General features: G+C 46.6%; 1 protein-coding gene across 2 annotated transcripts in view; it reads right to left on the bottom strand.

Moving 5' to 3' along the window:
- Positions 1 to 14,562, bottom strand: part of Rnf144a (ring finger protein 144A) — a 97,514-nt gene that overhangs the window by 66,049 nt on the left and 16,903 nt on the right. The window contains exon 2 of one of the 2 annotated variants that reach the window (XM_076833487.2): positions 8,135 to 8,336. The exons of the other annotated variant lie outside the window; for it this stretch is intronic. Coding sequence (XP_076689602.1) covers positions 8,135 to 8,207 — 73 coding nt within the window. The 5' untranslated portion in view covers positions 8,208 to 8,336. The remainder of the gene's footprint in view (positions 1 to 8,134; positions 8,337 to 14,562) is intronic. 2 annotated transcript variants of the gene reach the window in all.

Below are 14,562 nucleotides of genomic sequence, written 5' to 3'. Positions count from 1 at the left end.
GTCCCTAGCACCTCCCTGGCCAGAGATACCACTTGGTGCTAAAGAGGCCCAGACTCATCTCCAGGTTTCTTTTGATACAGAGGCCATCCTCCAATTTCTGTCCCACTGAAGGCCTTTCTCAGGCCATCGGCTGTCAATTTATTCTCTATTTACTGGAAGTTTCTTCATTTCCTTAGGGCGGGGCGGCGGGGGGGGGGGGAAGCAAAGTACTCCCTAGATCTAAACCCACAAAGGTTTGGCTACTGGATTCCAGCAGATACCAAATCCCTCTGTAATATGGCATAGTATTTACACAGAATCTACAGAATCTCCCAAAATACACTTAATTGGAGTATTTGTTTTGCTTGTTTGGTTTTGCTCCCTTTGGTACCAGGGACTGAACTCGGAGGCACTCAACCACTGAGCCACAAGTCTTAGATTTTTTTTTAAATTTTAATTTGAGAAAGGGTCTTGCTAAGTTGCTGAGGGGCTCACTAAATTGCTGAGGCTAGCCTTGAACTTACGATCCTCCTGCCTCAAATCACTCTCATTACAAGCATGCACCTCAGCAAAAAGCTTCCCACAATATCTTTAAAACCATCTCTAGATTATTTACAATACCCAAGACAATGTAAACGCCAAATAATTGCTAGATTATGTTATTTTCAGAAATAATGACAATAAAATATCTGTACACTTTCAATACAGACACAATTTGTTTTTCAAGTACCTTCAATCTGTAGTTGTTCAAATCTGTGGATGCTGAACAGGGAGGGATGTGTTGTAAATGCCACCCCAGGGTAATCCCTGCTCAAAGGTTCTGAAATAGGATATTTCCCCTTCCTGAAAGAAGTAGTACAGGATACCTTCTGCTTCTGGTTCATCAACACCTTCCTTTCCTACTCACACAGTGAAGAAAGTTCACCACACCAGGCTCTTGGTTCTGATTTTTCAAAACCTCAAATTGCACTTCATTTTATTTCTGTTTGACTTCAGCCTGCACTACCACATTCCATCTGAATGGAGCCCAAAGGACCCAGCACAGAGTTCCACAGCACTGTGTGCTCATCTTGTGTGGCCTATACATCCAGGGATGGACATCCCAGCATCCCAGAGCCCAGAGCCTTCCTTCCATGCCCACCATCCTCATTCACTACTGGACTTCACAGCAGTGCTCCTAAGCTCTGCAAAGCTATCACTCTGAGCTCAATACCTGTGTCTAGCCGGGCACAGTTCTGCTGGGGCTCAAGAGCTCTTTGAGCCACACCAAACACCAGCTGATACCATAGGGGGCCCTCACCAAAATGCCAGCATCCAGAAATGACCCTGCTTTACTCCCAACACCCATGTCCATCTGAACCTTGAAAGGTCTGGCAAGCCTAAATCATTTTCATTCTAAATCAAGACACTTTCCCAGGCTTTCCTGGTGCTAAGAGTGCCCTGTGAAACATGTATCAGGCACAATGATCACACGCTGTTTGGAAGCTGGGCATCCTGGCCAGATCCACCTCCGCGTCAGCATCGTGAGCAAGCCTACCTCAGTTTGCTCGACGGGGAGATGGGAAGCTCTACGGCTCACAGGGTGCTGTTTACACTGATAAAAGAACATACGGAAGTTCACTTCCACCTTCAAGGAGAGAAAGAAATGGTAGCTATTAGCCACAGCCATTAGTTGTTTCATGTCACCCTAGGCCTTGGAACAGGGTCCAAATCTGCATAGCTCCAAAAGCCTGTGAGTAAAATCAAACTCCTGCGAGGCTGACCCTGATGATTCTTAATCAGATTCCCCAAATTCCTCCATCACATGCAGAGAGCCCCCCTTCAGAGACCATATAGACCATCTAACACCCAGCCCTCCTTGCAGCTGTGAACAACGCCCCTGGCCTCTTCCTCGAATCCTTTGTGGTCTTGAGATTCAGCACGAGGCATGCACACACGGACCTCCTCTCCCCTCCCTCAGGACCCAGGTGGGGCCGCAGGTGATCATCTGAACATGTCTTCCAAAAGTCCATGTGCTGGAAACTTACTCCCCATGTTGGAATGTTGATGGCATTTGGAGTTGGGCCCCCTGGGAGGTAATTAGGATGAGGTCATGAGAGTGGGGGGCCCCATGATGGCATCAGTACCTTTAGAAGACAGGAGAGTCAGCACTCCCACTCTATCTTGCCATGTGATACCTTCCATCATGTGAAGCAAGGAGGCTGAGCAGATGACAACATCAACCCCTTGAAATTCCCAGCCCCTAGCACTGTGAGCTCAATAAAATTCTAGTCTTTATAAATGACCCAGTCTCAGGTAGGTAGTTACAGCAACAGAAAAAATGGTACACTTTAGCCCATAATTAATGTTAGTGACAGATATCTGTTTTACACCTCATTGAAACCTTCCCTACTCGTCAACTCATCAGATCCTGCCCAATGACTTTTGCCATTCCCACTTCACACTGAAGAAATCCAGGCTCTTCAAGATAAGCCAGTCCCCAGGGTCATCTGGCAGGAAGGGACAGGGCTGAGACCTGCACCTTCTGTGGCTCTCGACATCCCTCTCTCCCACCACCTCACAGAGCCCCTCATTTACTCTAGGTGACTTGGAGCAGAGATTTCTTGGGTTTTTTATGTTTGGTTGGCTTGAGTACAGCTTGAAATAGTTTTTAAAACTACACAGGCCTTTTTAAATTGGCTAAGAATTTAAAGCACGAGAAGGCCCTCAGTTTGAACCCTACATGCCACAAACAAATAAACAAAAATATCAAAAAAAAAAAGTTCTAAGAATTTCAAATAGTTAAAACAAGATGTAACTTATGGCATAATTGGAAATACCACCTTAAAAAAAAAGTTCATTAAAGCTAAAAAAATCTTTCTTTTCCATCATGTCAATTACTTTTAAAATATGTATGAACTTCTCTGACAGAGGTTTTATGATATCACCTTATCTCTTGGAAACTATATTACCATTCTTATTCTCCCAACATAATTTTTCAACCTCATAATATCATCTGATTGATTGTCTACATTTATTATTGAAAGTATTTTATGTATTTTAAAAAAAGAAAAGTATTTTATTAATTTTAAAAGTTTGTTACTATAAGGTGTTGTATATAAAATTAATGTTTGTAATTACTATGTTACATAACTAATCAAAATAGTACACAGATGAAATGAATATAATATACTTGTTAGGTCTAAAAAGCAAACATTTATTAAAAACAGAATGATTCAGATTTTTTCTCCTAATGTTTATATACCCATAGATAAATATCACTTGCATTTATAATAAGACCCAACTGAAGATCAACTTTGTCCCAATTTTTCATTGTTAGAGATAAAATAAATTTCCCCTTTGATCACATAAGTACATAAATGGGAACAGATGATGGAATGTAAAAGTGAAATTCAAGGCTTTGAACTTCCTCCCCATGGACGCCCTAAATTACAGAGTGATCAAACAATGACCGATTTTGGTGATCATCTGACAACTTAATCAGCAGATCTTCCCACAAAAGAAAACCCCAGAAACCACCAGATCTGTAGGAGAATATACCTCCAAGACATGACTCACTCAGGTCCTGAATTCTGGGAAGTACATTCAAACATTGTAGAAGACTCACTCAAACCCACTCCTCCTTCCCTGAGAAGCACCAAATCTCAACACGATTTTAGTATAAAAATGTGTCATTTCACATTTGCCAGTACTATTTGCATATTTAGACCTTTCCAGTCATCTAAAGGGCAAAGGGGGCTCCCAAGGTCTCACCAACTGGCCAATCAGAGTTACCATCTGCCAGAGGGGATTTCCCCTTGTTTTTAAGCTCAAGTAAATATTTTTATATTTATTATATTTTATGAATACTTATACATATTTTATATATATATATATATATATATATATATATATATAGAGAGAGAGAGAGAGAGAGAGAGAGAGAGAGAGACAGAGAGAGACAGAGAGAGAAACTTTTTAAAACACTGGAAGATACATTAAGGAACACAGCTGATACAACAGACTATTATAACCATTAGAGTCAGGATTAAAGTGAGATTGGTAACTGAGTTATGTTACCCATTTTATAACAAACTACTCAGGGCAAAACACTGATGAGTTTCCCATTAATATGCAACAAAGCCATGTTCAATGGAACTAAAATCGGGAGTTACTTACAAAGTTCTAAGTAGGAGAGAAGGCTGTACAACAGTCTTTGGTAAATGTATATGCAAATGCTTACAAAGCTCTGTTAGTCTTTGGAGAGTAACATCTTTTAAACGCGTTTCTAAACTGGGGGGACACAGTCATTCTTTCGAAGCATGTGACCCAGATGTCCTTCGGGGTCTCTGTGCTGCCGTCAGACTGCTTTTCTTCATGCTAGATGCCCGGCAGCACCCCATGCACCTGTGCGAAGCACACTGTTTTAATTCCCTCCTTCATCTTCACGAATTTTCGTGGCTCTCAGCCGCCCACCCTACTCCTGAGGTTGCAGAAGCTCCCTTGGGTTCCCGCCCCAGTGTAGCCCCAGCACTGCGTCTGAGCTCTCGGGCTCTGCTCCTCGGCTCCCCCTCACAGGCTCAGGGTCTTGGCTGGGAGGGGCAGAAGCCAGGCCTCGCTGCCTTGGATGTGCTCTGACCTCTGCTCAGGCCTGTGGAGCTGCAGTTCACTCCCTGAGCCTGCTCACATAACTCTGAGAGACTCCTGTCTCCACAGGAAGAAGCTGCCTGGGTCTCCTCCCACACTCAGCGGCAGGAAGCCCTGCGTGTGGTGGGGACTTGCGAACTCCACATCTGCTCTTGGTCCTGAAGAAGACCTCTTCATGTAGGTTGGAGGGACAGGCACCTCCTGTGCACTCTGCAGGTGCCCACCCTCCCCTGTGCGTAGGCACCAAGGAGACTCAGTCAGCAGGAGTCAGCGTCTCAGACCCAGCAATGAGCGTCCATCCAAAAGGCCCTGAGCACTCAGAAATGGAAATAAACAAAAAAGTACCGAGTTCACTGTGCAAAATGTGGTTGTTACTCTTTATCGTAATGCTGTCCATCACATCTCAGAACAGCATCTCCAACCACTTCCTTTTCTAAAAATATCATTCATTTCTCCTTGTCAGTGGCTCAGCACCCATGGAGAGCTGGAAGGGTACTGTGTTGATATTTGCATTTCTAGCTGGGGTTTTCAAGTGACCTTTGCCCTACGGGCCAACAGCCCAGAACAGAGCGGTGATGAGCACAGAGCAGCTGCACTTCTCCAGATCCTGGCTGTTCCCCAGGCCCAGGGATGGTCAAGGCCAAGCCAAAGTTTCTCAGCCAAAGATTTCCTTTTTTATCCAATGATATTCTGCACTTGAAATATAAAAACATAATAAAAATAAAATAAAAATTATCTTTCTGATTCCGATACTTCAATCACCTAAGTAAGAAGTCTGGTGTTTACCATGATGAAATTTGTTTCATTTCAAGCCTAAACATTTAAAAATTTCTTTGTTTGTGCTAGGATGTCAGTTTCTGGTATTTTGGCCTCTGACTAAACCTTTTGTGAATATGAAGCTATTTCACAATTCTCACAATTTGAGGCAGATCCCAAAAAGGAGGATCCTGGGAAGTGGGTGTGGGCAGACGCAGGAAGGAACAGGGAGCTTCACTTGGCTTCGGGGTTCTTTCCCACGGTGCTCACACTTGCCCTCAGGCCTGGGAGAGTCTAGGGACCCCCGGACCAGCGAGCACCTTGCAGACAAGGGCACAATAGTCCCATAGCGTTCACATTTAGGATTAAAAAGATACAAGGCTGTGCTGTACTCATCCTCCATGGAGAAGAGGTGGGAGGCAGCTTCAGACAGCCCCCTCCCCAGGGCAAGGTCCTGACCACAGCGACTCGGCACCGAGAGGGGCAGCGACAGGCAGCCAGGTATTCCCGTATCACCAACTGGGCAAACTGGTCACGTAGGTACGTGCAGTGGCCACCCGAAGACTTCCCAAGTGGACACAATGAAAACACGCCAGGTGGGGGAACTGAGGTGCCGGGCCAGGAGAAGGAACAACAGAACCGTCACCTCCCACAAACGCACCGTCTCCCAATTCCACACCCCACCACGTCCAAGGCCTCAGCCCCGTCACCCCCCAGCCTAAGCCCATGGCACTTGACCGTCCTCCTGCATGGCCAGCCATCTAGCCTAACGCGCTGTCTCCTCGCTGCCCCTGCTCCGTCCCCACTGTGAGGAGTGTCCTCTCTCGCCTGCACGCTGAAAGCCAGCCTCACTCTGCTTGGCCAAAGGCTCCACCACGTTCTGATGTAGGGTGAGCCTTTACCTCCCCAGCTGGGCTGTCGGGGGAGGACACAACCCCCTGCAGGGGACCTTCCGTCTGTAGCCACAAGGTCTGGTGTGCTCCCTGCCTCTTGTCTGCAAACTTAGCGGCCCTCGGTGACTATGTTGCTTACTTCACAAAGAACAGATGAGCAACCATAAGAGGACCTGCCCCTCTAAGTGACAACCACACATCCTCCACTGGGTCCCTTCCTAGAGTCACCCCGTGCCTCTCCTGAAGTCAGTCACTCACCCTCCCACAAGCTGACTTCCCTCCTGTGCAAGGAGGCTTCGTCAGGCTCTATCCTACACTGAGACGTCACTCAACCACTCCAGCACTAGGCTCGTTCTCCTGACTGGTTCGCACCACCAATCCCACCCCAAATTGTACTCCTTCCTCCCCTGCCTGGCAACCGAAGCTCAGCACCTGCCCACCTCCTTGCCCCAACTCCTCCCGGTGGCGCTGCCTTCCAGTGAGACTTGTGCAGCCACAGCCACCAGACAAAAAAAATATCCATGCCAAAACCACCAGTGACCCAGAGAGCAGGATCCCAGTGTCATAGGTCCCCACCCCTCTTGGGCCAGGAGCACCTGGACACAGCTCCTCACGCCCTCCATTTGGAAATGATTCCAAGTGACCTCCAAGAAGCCACACTCTTGCTTCCCTACCTCTCTGGCTGGTCCCCCTTAGTCTCCACGGCCTTGGCCTTGGCCCCCCTTCTGCTCCCCAGCCCTTAACTCCTCCACCGCTCAGGACCTTCTGATCTTATTCCTTCAAATACCAACCACTGGCCAGACTCCCATCACTGTCCGACTGCACAGACATCAGCTCTGGAGACCACTGGCCTCCCAGCATCTCCACTGGGTGTCCTGGGATCCTTTCAATCCCAATGTGTTCCAAACCCATCTCCTGGTCTCTTTTTGTCACCAGACCTTCTCTGGCCACAGCCCTTCCCTTCTCAGGAGGTTCCAACTCCGGAAACTCACTTGAGCTCAACCTCTTGGCATCACCATTATTCCTCTTTTTCTCACACCCACAGCCACTCAATCATCTTAAGGGATCTGTCTTCAAAACATTTCCAGAAAGTGACCACTTTGCTCTACTTTCACAGTCACCAAGGAGTGCGTCTCCATCGTCCTGTCCACAGTGGATCTCCTGCGGCCTCTCTCAGATCCAACTCTTGACCCCCACCCCTCCCATGCAGTTCCCAGCCCAGAGGCCAGAATGAGTCTGTTAAGGTGGAATGCCGATTCCCCTCCTCCTCTGCTTAAAACCCCACGCACATTTTCCACCTTGAAACCCAGAATTCCCCTAGTGGCTGCAGGACAGGACATGCCAGGTTACTGCTCTCTCTCCCACCTCAGCCCGCTCTCTGCTGGCTCCTCATCTCTCTGTGCCTGTCCCAGCATCCTGTGCTCCACTCACTGTCTCCACAAGAGCAGGCACCTGTGCTGCTATGCTCACTGTGAGTTGCACCGGAAACAGGGCGAGGCACACAGGGGAGTTAAGCCACATGTTCTCACTGAATCAATGAGCCCCTGAGACTCTGGCTACATCTCTGTCCTCCTGTGTCTATCTCCTGTCTGCAACATGAGATTAGCAATGTCAGTCTCACCTGCATGTTAAGAGCAGTAAACGAGGACTCATGAAATCTTCGCAAAGCACAAATTCCACAACAGCTGAATGTATTGAGGGTGTTCCTTAAAGTTCTCTCAGGGAGACATGCTGGGAATCTGCCTGGGTACTGCTGGGTAAGAGGGATGGAAAAATCCAGCCAGGCAGCCTTCACTCTCTCCCAACAACGGCTGAGACTCCTCTCAGAGGAGCAGCTGAAGGTTTCCACACCTTCATTTACTTCCCAAACTCAGAGTTACCTGTGAGAAGTCCCAGGGGCGGAGCGCAGAACCTTCCTGCTGGGTCCTGGGGTCCTGCTGTGTAGATGTGCATTCAGCAGCAGGCTGCTCCCTCCTGCTGGGTGCCCACAGGAGAGGTGGGACAAGAGCGCTGGTCCTGGAGGTCCCTGCAGACCAGGTAGGGGGCCCCTGGGAGCCTCAGACCCGGCAGGGAGTGAGATACCTGGGAAGGCAGAGAAGGGCGCAGGTGGTCAGGAGCTGCGTAGCAAGGCTGGCAGGGGCAGTGGTCCCTGGCACCCACCCCTCACAACACCACGTCGAGAGGGAAGGCTGGGCATAACCACTGGACATCTCAGCACTCGAGCATCTATAAATCACAACAGTGAAGCGGAGAAAGGTCTGAGGTTTACTGAGTGAAAAACCAAATTCCACCAGGAGGTTAACAGATCAGTCCACCAACACATCAGAACACAGATCACCCCAGTGTGTCCCCTGCTGCCCCCAGCTTTCCTTCTGCACCAAGCCTGTGCCAATGCTTCTCCTACAGGGAGGGTTTGACCTCAAGGGCGACCTTGGGAAAAAAACCTCTAAAGTGAATAATAAACAAAAAGGGAATTAAAATGGTACAATAGAGATCATCTATTTCATAATCACACAAAAAGCAAAACAGAGGACCACAGGAACATGGAAGAGAAGAGCTATGGGAAACCAAGCAATAACGGTACTGACGTCCATCTCATGTGGTCACTAGCCACATGACATGGCCGACACACTCCAGGCGAAGGAGGACAGTGGTAGAACAGGCAAAACCCAAACGCGCTTACATGAGACTCGCTTTAGAACAGCACCAAAACCAATAAGATAATTACACACTTAACAAAAGCTGGGAATGGTGTCACATGGCTGTGATCCTTACAACTCAGGAGGCAGAGACAGGATCACAAGTTCACAGGATCACAAGTTCACGGCTAGTCTCAGCCACTTAGCAAGACTTTGTCTTGAAACAAAAAAATTAAAAAGGGTCAGGTATATACTTAGTAGCAAAGCACCCCTGGGTTAAATCCCCAGTACCAAAAAGAAAAAAATTTAACAAAAGACATGTAAGGTTTGTATAATGAAAATTACCAGAACATCACTAAAATAAATAATAAATAAAAATTAAAATGCCCTAAATAAAGGGAAAGATGTCCCAAGTTCATAAACAAGAAATCTGAATCTCTATATGCAAGCCTTATCCTTTTCATATTGTTACAATAGTAGCACATCCAAAATTGATTAAAACTTAATTCTATCCAATGTAATCTCTAATAAAACTTCATCTTACTTTTTTTGCAAAAATTGACTACCTGATTCTAAAATTCATTCAGAGAAAAAGAAAACCTGAATAGCCAAAATAACCTTGGGAAAAAAAAATAAACTTACAAAATATACACTTCCTACCACCAGATCTTACTTGGAAGTTATATTACTATCAGACAACGTAATACCAGCATGAAGACACAGATTAATAAATTAGAATTGGCAACCAGAAACTGTTTGTAGTTAACTGATTTTTCACAAGAGTGCCATGACATTTCAATGGCTAAATAATAGCTTTTTCAACTAATGGTGCTAAAAAAAAAAAAATCTGAATCTTGATGCAAGCCTTATCCTTTTCACAAGTTAACTTAAAATGATTCTAAAGCAAAATATTGGACTTAAGCCTTTAAAACTCTCAGAGGAACACATAAGGATAAATTTTTATCATCTTAGATTATCAATGGCACCAAAAGCAGAAGTTAAAAATGTTTGTGTGCCTAGGGACACCATCAAGAAGGTGAAAAGACAACCCACAATATGGGAGAAGATCTTTTCAAATTATATATCTGATAAGGGACTTATATCCATAGTATTCAAAGAATACTTCACAATAAAAAGACAACCAGAAGGATTTAAATAGACATTTCTCCAAAGACAATAATCAAATGGCCAAAAACACATGAAAAGATACTTAATACTCAACACAATTACTGGTGTAGGGAAATGTCAATCCAAACCTCAATGAGATGCCACTTCATATCCACAAGCTAGAATCAAGACAGATTCGGACAAGTGCAGGCAAGGACATGGAGAAGTCAGACCTCATAAAACACTGCCCGGGAAGTTAGGTGGAACCACTGCTTTGAGAAAAGGTTCAGCACTTCAAGGTCATCCACAGAACTGCCACATCCAGGAACCGCACACGGAGGCATATACCAGCCAAGGCAACAGAAGACAGCTCCACACAGAACCCAATTCATGAATGTACAAAGCAGCATCATTCACCATTGCCAAAAAGTGAAAACACCCCCCTTCCCCATCAACCGGTCAATGGGTAAAAATAAAATGTGGTACATCCAAACATTGGATGCACCCACAGAACAGGCCGCAGCACGGATTCCCGCTGCAAGATGAATCTTGAAAAAAATACTGGACTGAATGAAAGAAATCAGACTCAGAAGGCACACATTGCATGAAATCAGTTATATGAAACACCAGGACAATCCACAGGGGCAGGAGCTAAGTCACTGGTTTGCAGAAGCTTGGGGCATGGGAGAACAGGAACGAGTGCTGATGGACAGGGGGTTTCAGAGGCTACTGAAGTGTTCTGGAATTAAGTACTGCTGATGGTTACAACACTCAGAATATGTTAAAAAGCAGAAAAAAAGTGTATTTATATTGTGACTTTTATGCTATGTAAATTATATCTCAACAAAATTATATTTAAAAAGAAAGAAACACATCTACTGGAATAAAATTAAAGGGCAAAGCAAGAATACATTAGATTTTCCCAAGTGTTGTTCTCAGAGTAGAGCTTTGCTCATTGGGATTGCTACGCTGGTATGTGAACTCTGCTTACTTTTAGGCTTTTCTGATCAGGAAGCAAAGAATAATGTTCATGGCCTCTACTGCCCCTCCATCCTGGCACCACTATCCCAGTCTCCAGATAGAAGGAAAGCCATGAGTGTGGACAGAAGACATCCTGCTGGACAGACTAACATATCTTCGTGGTAGTGTTCCTTCCTCGCTGCCCACTCACTAGTATAAAAACTCTGCCCCCACCCAGCCTGAGAGTGCTGACATTCTTGCAGGGTGGTAGGCAGGCTGCTGAGGCTAAAGCTTCAGAGTGACCTGACTCCAGACACCTGCTGGCCCTGGGCTGAGCAGCCCTCTGACCTACTTCTCACCTACTTACTGCCCTGCCTGCTCTGCCCTGACAGCATCAAGACACCTATTGCACCACTAAGCTACTGTGTATTTTCTGCCTCAGTTGGCAATAAATTCTCACCTTCAGACAAAGACAAAATACATCCCCTCTGCTCCACCTTTCTGCCATTTTCTCCCAGGTAAAGAGTCTGTAAATAGAATGATCACCTCCAGCAGCAAGGAGAGCTCTCTGCTGAGCTGGCACACCCGCAGTCAGAGCCCTTGGAGCTGCATCAAGAAAAGCTTTATGAAAGGGAGAGCGTCCACAGAGCCCTCTGCCAGGAGGGTGCTGGGAGCCCTGTGCACCCCCTGGGCCGTCGTCGGCAGGTGGCAAAGCCCCTGTCCCCAGGCTGGCTCCTGTCTGCACTGCCTCGAAACCAGCAGGCACAGTTCTAAAGGGCAGCAGCACTGTGCCTGGCCACTGACCTGCGTCTTCTTAATGTACAGCCTCCAGCCATGGGCCCCCTCCTGGGAACCAAGAACTACTCCTCTTGATCTTCAGTGATGAAGCAGCCAGGACCCAGAGCAAGCCCTGAAGTCGTCCATGCCTGCTTCTGCAGAACAATGCATGTAGGGACTATCCTCCATTCCCCAACTGCTCCTGCACCCCCACGACTCACGGAGATGCTGGAGGAGAATGCGGAGTGGAATGAGCCCCTACTCCCGAGTTCAGACCACACTGCAGCCCCTATGCCCACACGAGACCCTTCAAGATACTTAAAAACAAAAACAAAAAAACTTACTGTTTAGCCTGGCGTGGTGGCACATGCCTATAATCCCAGGGGCTTGGGAGTCTAAGGCAGGAGGAGCATAAGTTCAAAGCCAGACTCAGTAATTTAGTGAGGACCTAAGCAACTTAGTGAGATGCTGTCTCAAAATAAAAAGTAAAAAGGACTGGGGACGTGGTCAAGCACCCTGGGTTCAATCCCTGGTACAAAAAATCTAAAAAGGAAAAACAAAAAGGACCCTGCTGTCTATCCACGAAGCACATACAAGGAGAGGCACCCCACTTCCCAACAATGTGCTCCTGGGATGACGCCGATAAACATGGACACTGCTTGAAATTAGGGACAAAAGACTCAGAGGTTTAAAATAACCTGAGAAAGCCAATCTGATGCAAAAACATGTAAAAGAATATAAAAGGGTCCTGTTAGTAAGTTACAAGATTTCCTCCTTGTTAAATACACACAGGAAGTAAGAACAGGTGGAATCGCTAAAATAACCAGGCATATGAGAAAAAAAAATAGAAAAAAGAGTAGAGACAACCACTGGAACCACTATAGTCTCAGTTTACACAAACACATACTCAAGTACACACAGTCACACACAGACACACACACACGCACGCACGCGCACACGCACATGCCTTATCTTAGAGATAAAAGGAGAAATAATCAAATAAACCAGGTGAAGGAGGAGGCACTATTTCTGAGGTTGCTCTTCTCGGCCTCTGATATTTTAAGTGAGACTCGAGTGGAAAGAGGAAGCTGGACAGGAGAACACACAGGGACACCTCGGCCAGCAGAGGGGCAGGCAGGACCTCCAGGAGCAGTGGGGAGATGGCAAGAGGAAAGCCAGGTGGGTTTTGAAGGCAGTTGCAGAAGCGATTGACTTTAGGCAGGAGAAAAGGGAGGGCATGACGGTGCTCCAGGTCTGTCTTCAGCTGTTGTGTGAACTGAGCTGTCAGAGGCTGGGGTAGCCCTCATGCCCACGGTACCCAAATGGGAACTATCCAGTGGCAGGCATAGGCTCCTGAGGCTCATCTTGCTGCAGACAGAGAAGCCCCCAGGGTCCATGCTGTTATGTTCAGGAGAACCCATGAGCTCCTGGGCATGGGTGTCAGATGAAAGGATAGCAGTGGCCTGAGGATGAAGCTTCGGGGCCTCCAAGGCACCTCCAAAACACAGGTACAGCACAGGGCCTGCTCAGAGGTCACAGGACAGGAATCAACCTGCAGAGTGACCTTTCCAAAACTTAAGGGGATATCAGACTGCAGAGCCTGGGTGAGGGAGCCCGGGAGGCTCTGGTCATACACGGCAGGTGCCTGGGCAGCAGGAGCGAGGCTTTCTCTCCAGCTACTTTTATCTGCTAGCCTGCAGGAAGCTGGGCTTAGCCAAAGCTGGGGTTTTGCCAGGTGATGATGAAAGTAGGGAACAGAACAACATTCCAGAAAGAAGAGTAAGAACAGAAGGTGGCAGAGAACACTGAAAGGGAAGAGCGGCCAGAGGTATGTTTAGAGGGTGGGAGTGTTTTTAAAGGTCAGGTAAAAGGAAGTCAGTTGCACTGAGAGGTGGGGGTCAGAGACTAGGACATGATGCCCTGATGTCAGAATCCTGGCTCTATCACAAGAACGGGCTGGACAGGGAGATACAGAGGGAGGAAAAAGGGGGTCTCAGTGTTAAGAGGACTTGCTATGGGGATGCAGACATGGCTAAAGTAGGAGAAGCAAAAAAAAAAAAAAGTAGTGATTTAGCCAAGAAAGTCCTCAGCTAACATGAAGGAGGGCCTGGAAGGCACGGAGAAGACCCAGACGAGGAGGAGGAGGAGGAGGGGAGGTCTGGTGGCTAGTGCAGAGCCTTTGCAAGAGAAAACCTGGAGAGCTACTTAAATGTCCACCAATATGTAGCACTGTCCACCTAGTGGAGAACACGCTGGTCCTGCAAGCATTGGTGTGTGAAGATGTCTGAGACACACACAAATAAAAAGTATAGAACACAACAATTTACATGGTATAGTGGCATTCACGAGCATAATAAAACACACGATTTCTCCAGAAGAAGGCAAAGGGGGAAAAACCTATTGATGATGGCTACATGGGACCACAGGGAATGTTACTTACTTTCACTTTATTACTTTTTTAACTTTTTTCTGACTTTCTGCATTTCCAACTTGAAATTTTCAGAGGCTGAAATGTTTGGCATAGCTTACTTTACCAATAAGTTTCCACACACTGAGAAAAATAATTTCTTTTGTCTCATGATGGATCGTATATCCTAGATGCAATGTACTGCAAAACTCTAAAATTAAAATACCACCAAAAGACTCCATTTCTTTGTATTCCCAGCTCTCTGAAGCAAATCTGTAGGGCTGGGTCTCTCCAAAAAATCCAGAGGAATCAGGTTCGGGGAGCTCCTCCATTTCTTCCCTCACAGGCTTGTCTTCTCCTGGTGAACGGACACTTCGGACTGTGCACACCTGTGCCACACGGCTCACAAGGTGGCAAT

Source organism: Callospermophilus lateralis, chromosome 14 (genome assembly GCF_048772815.1).
Source record: "Callospermophilus lateralis isolate mCalLat2 chromosome 14, mCalLat2.hap1, whole genome shotgun sequence".
In the NCBI taxonomy this organism is placed as follows: Eukaryota; Metazoa; Chordata; class Mammalia; order Rodentia; family Sciuridae; genus Callospermophilus; species Callospermophilus lateralis.
This window is presented reverse-complemented; position numbering and strand designations above follow the sequence as displayed.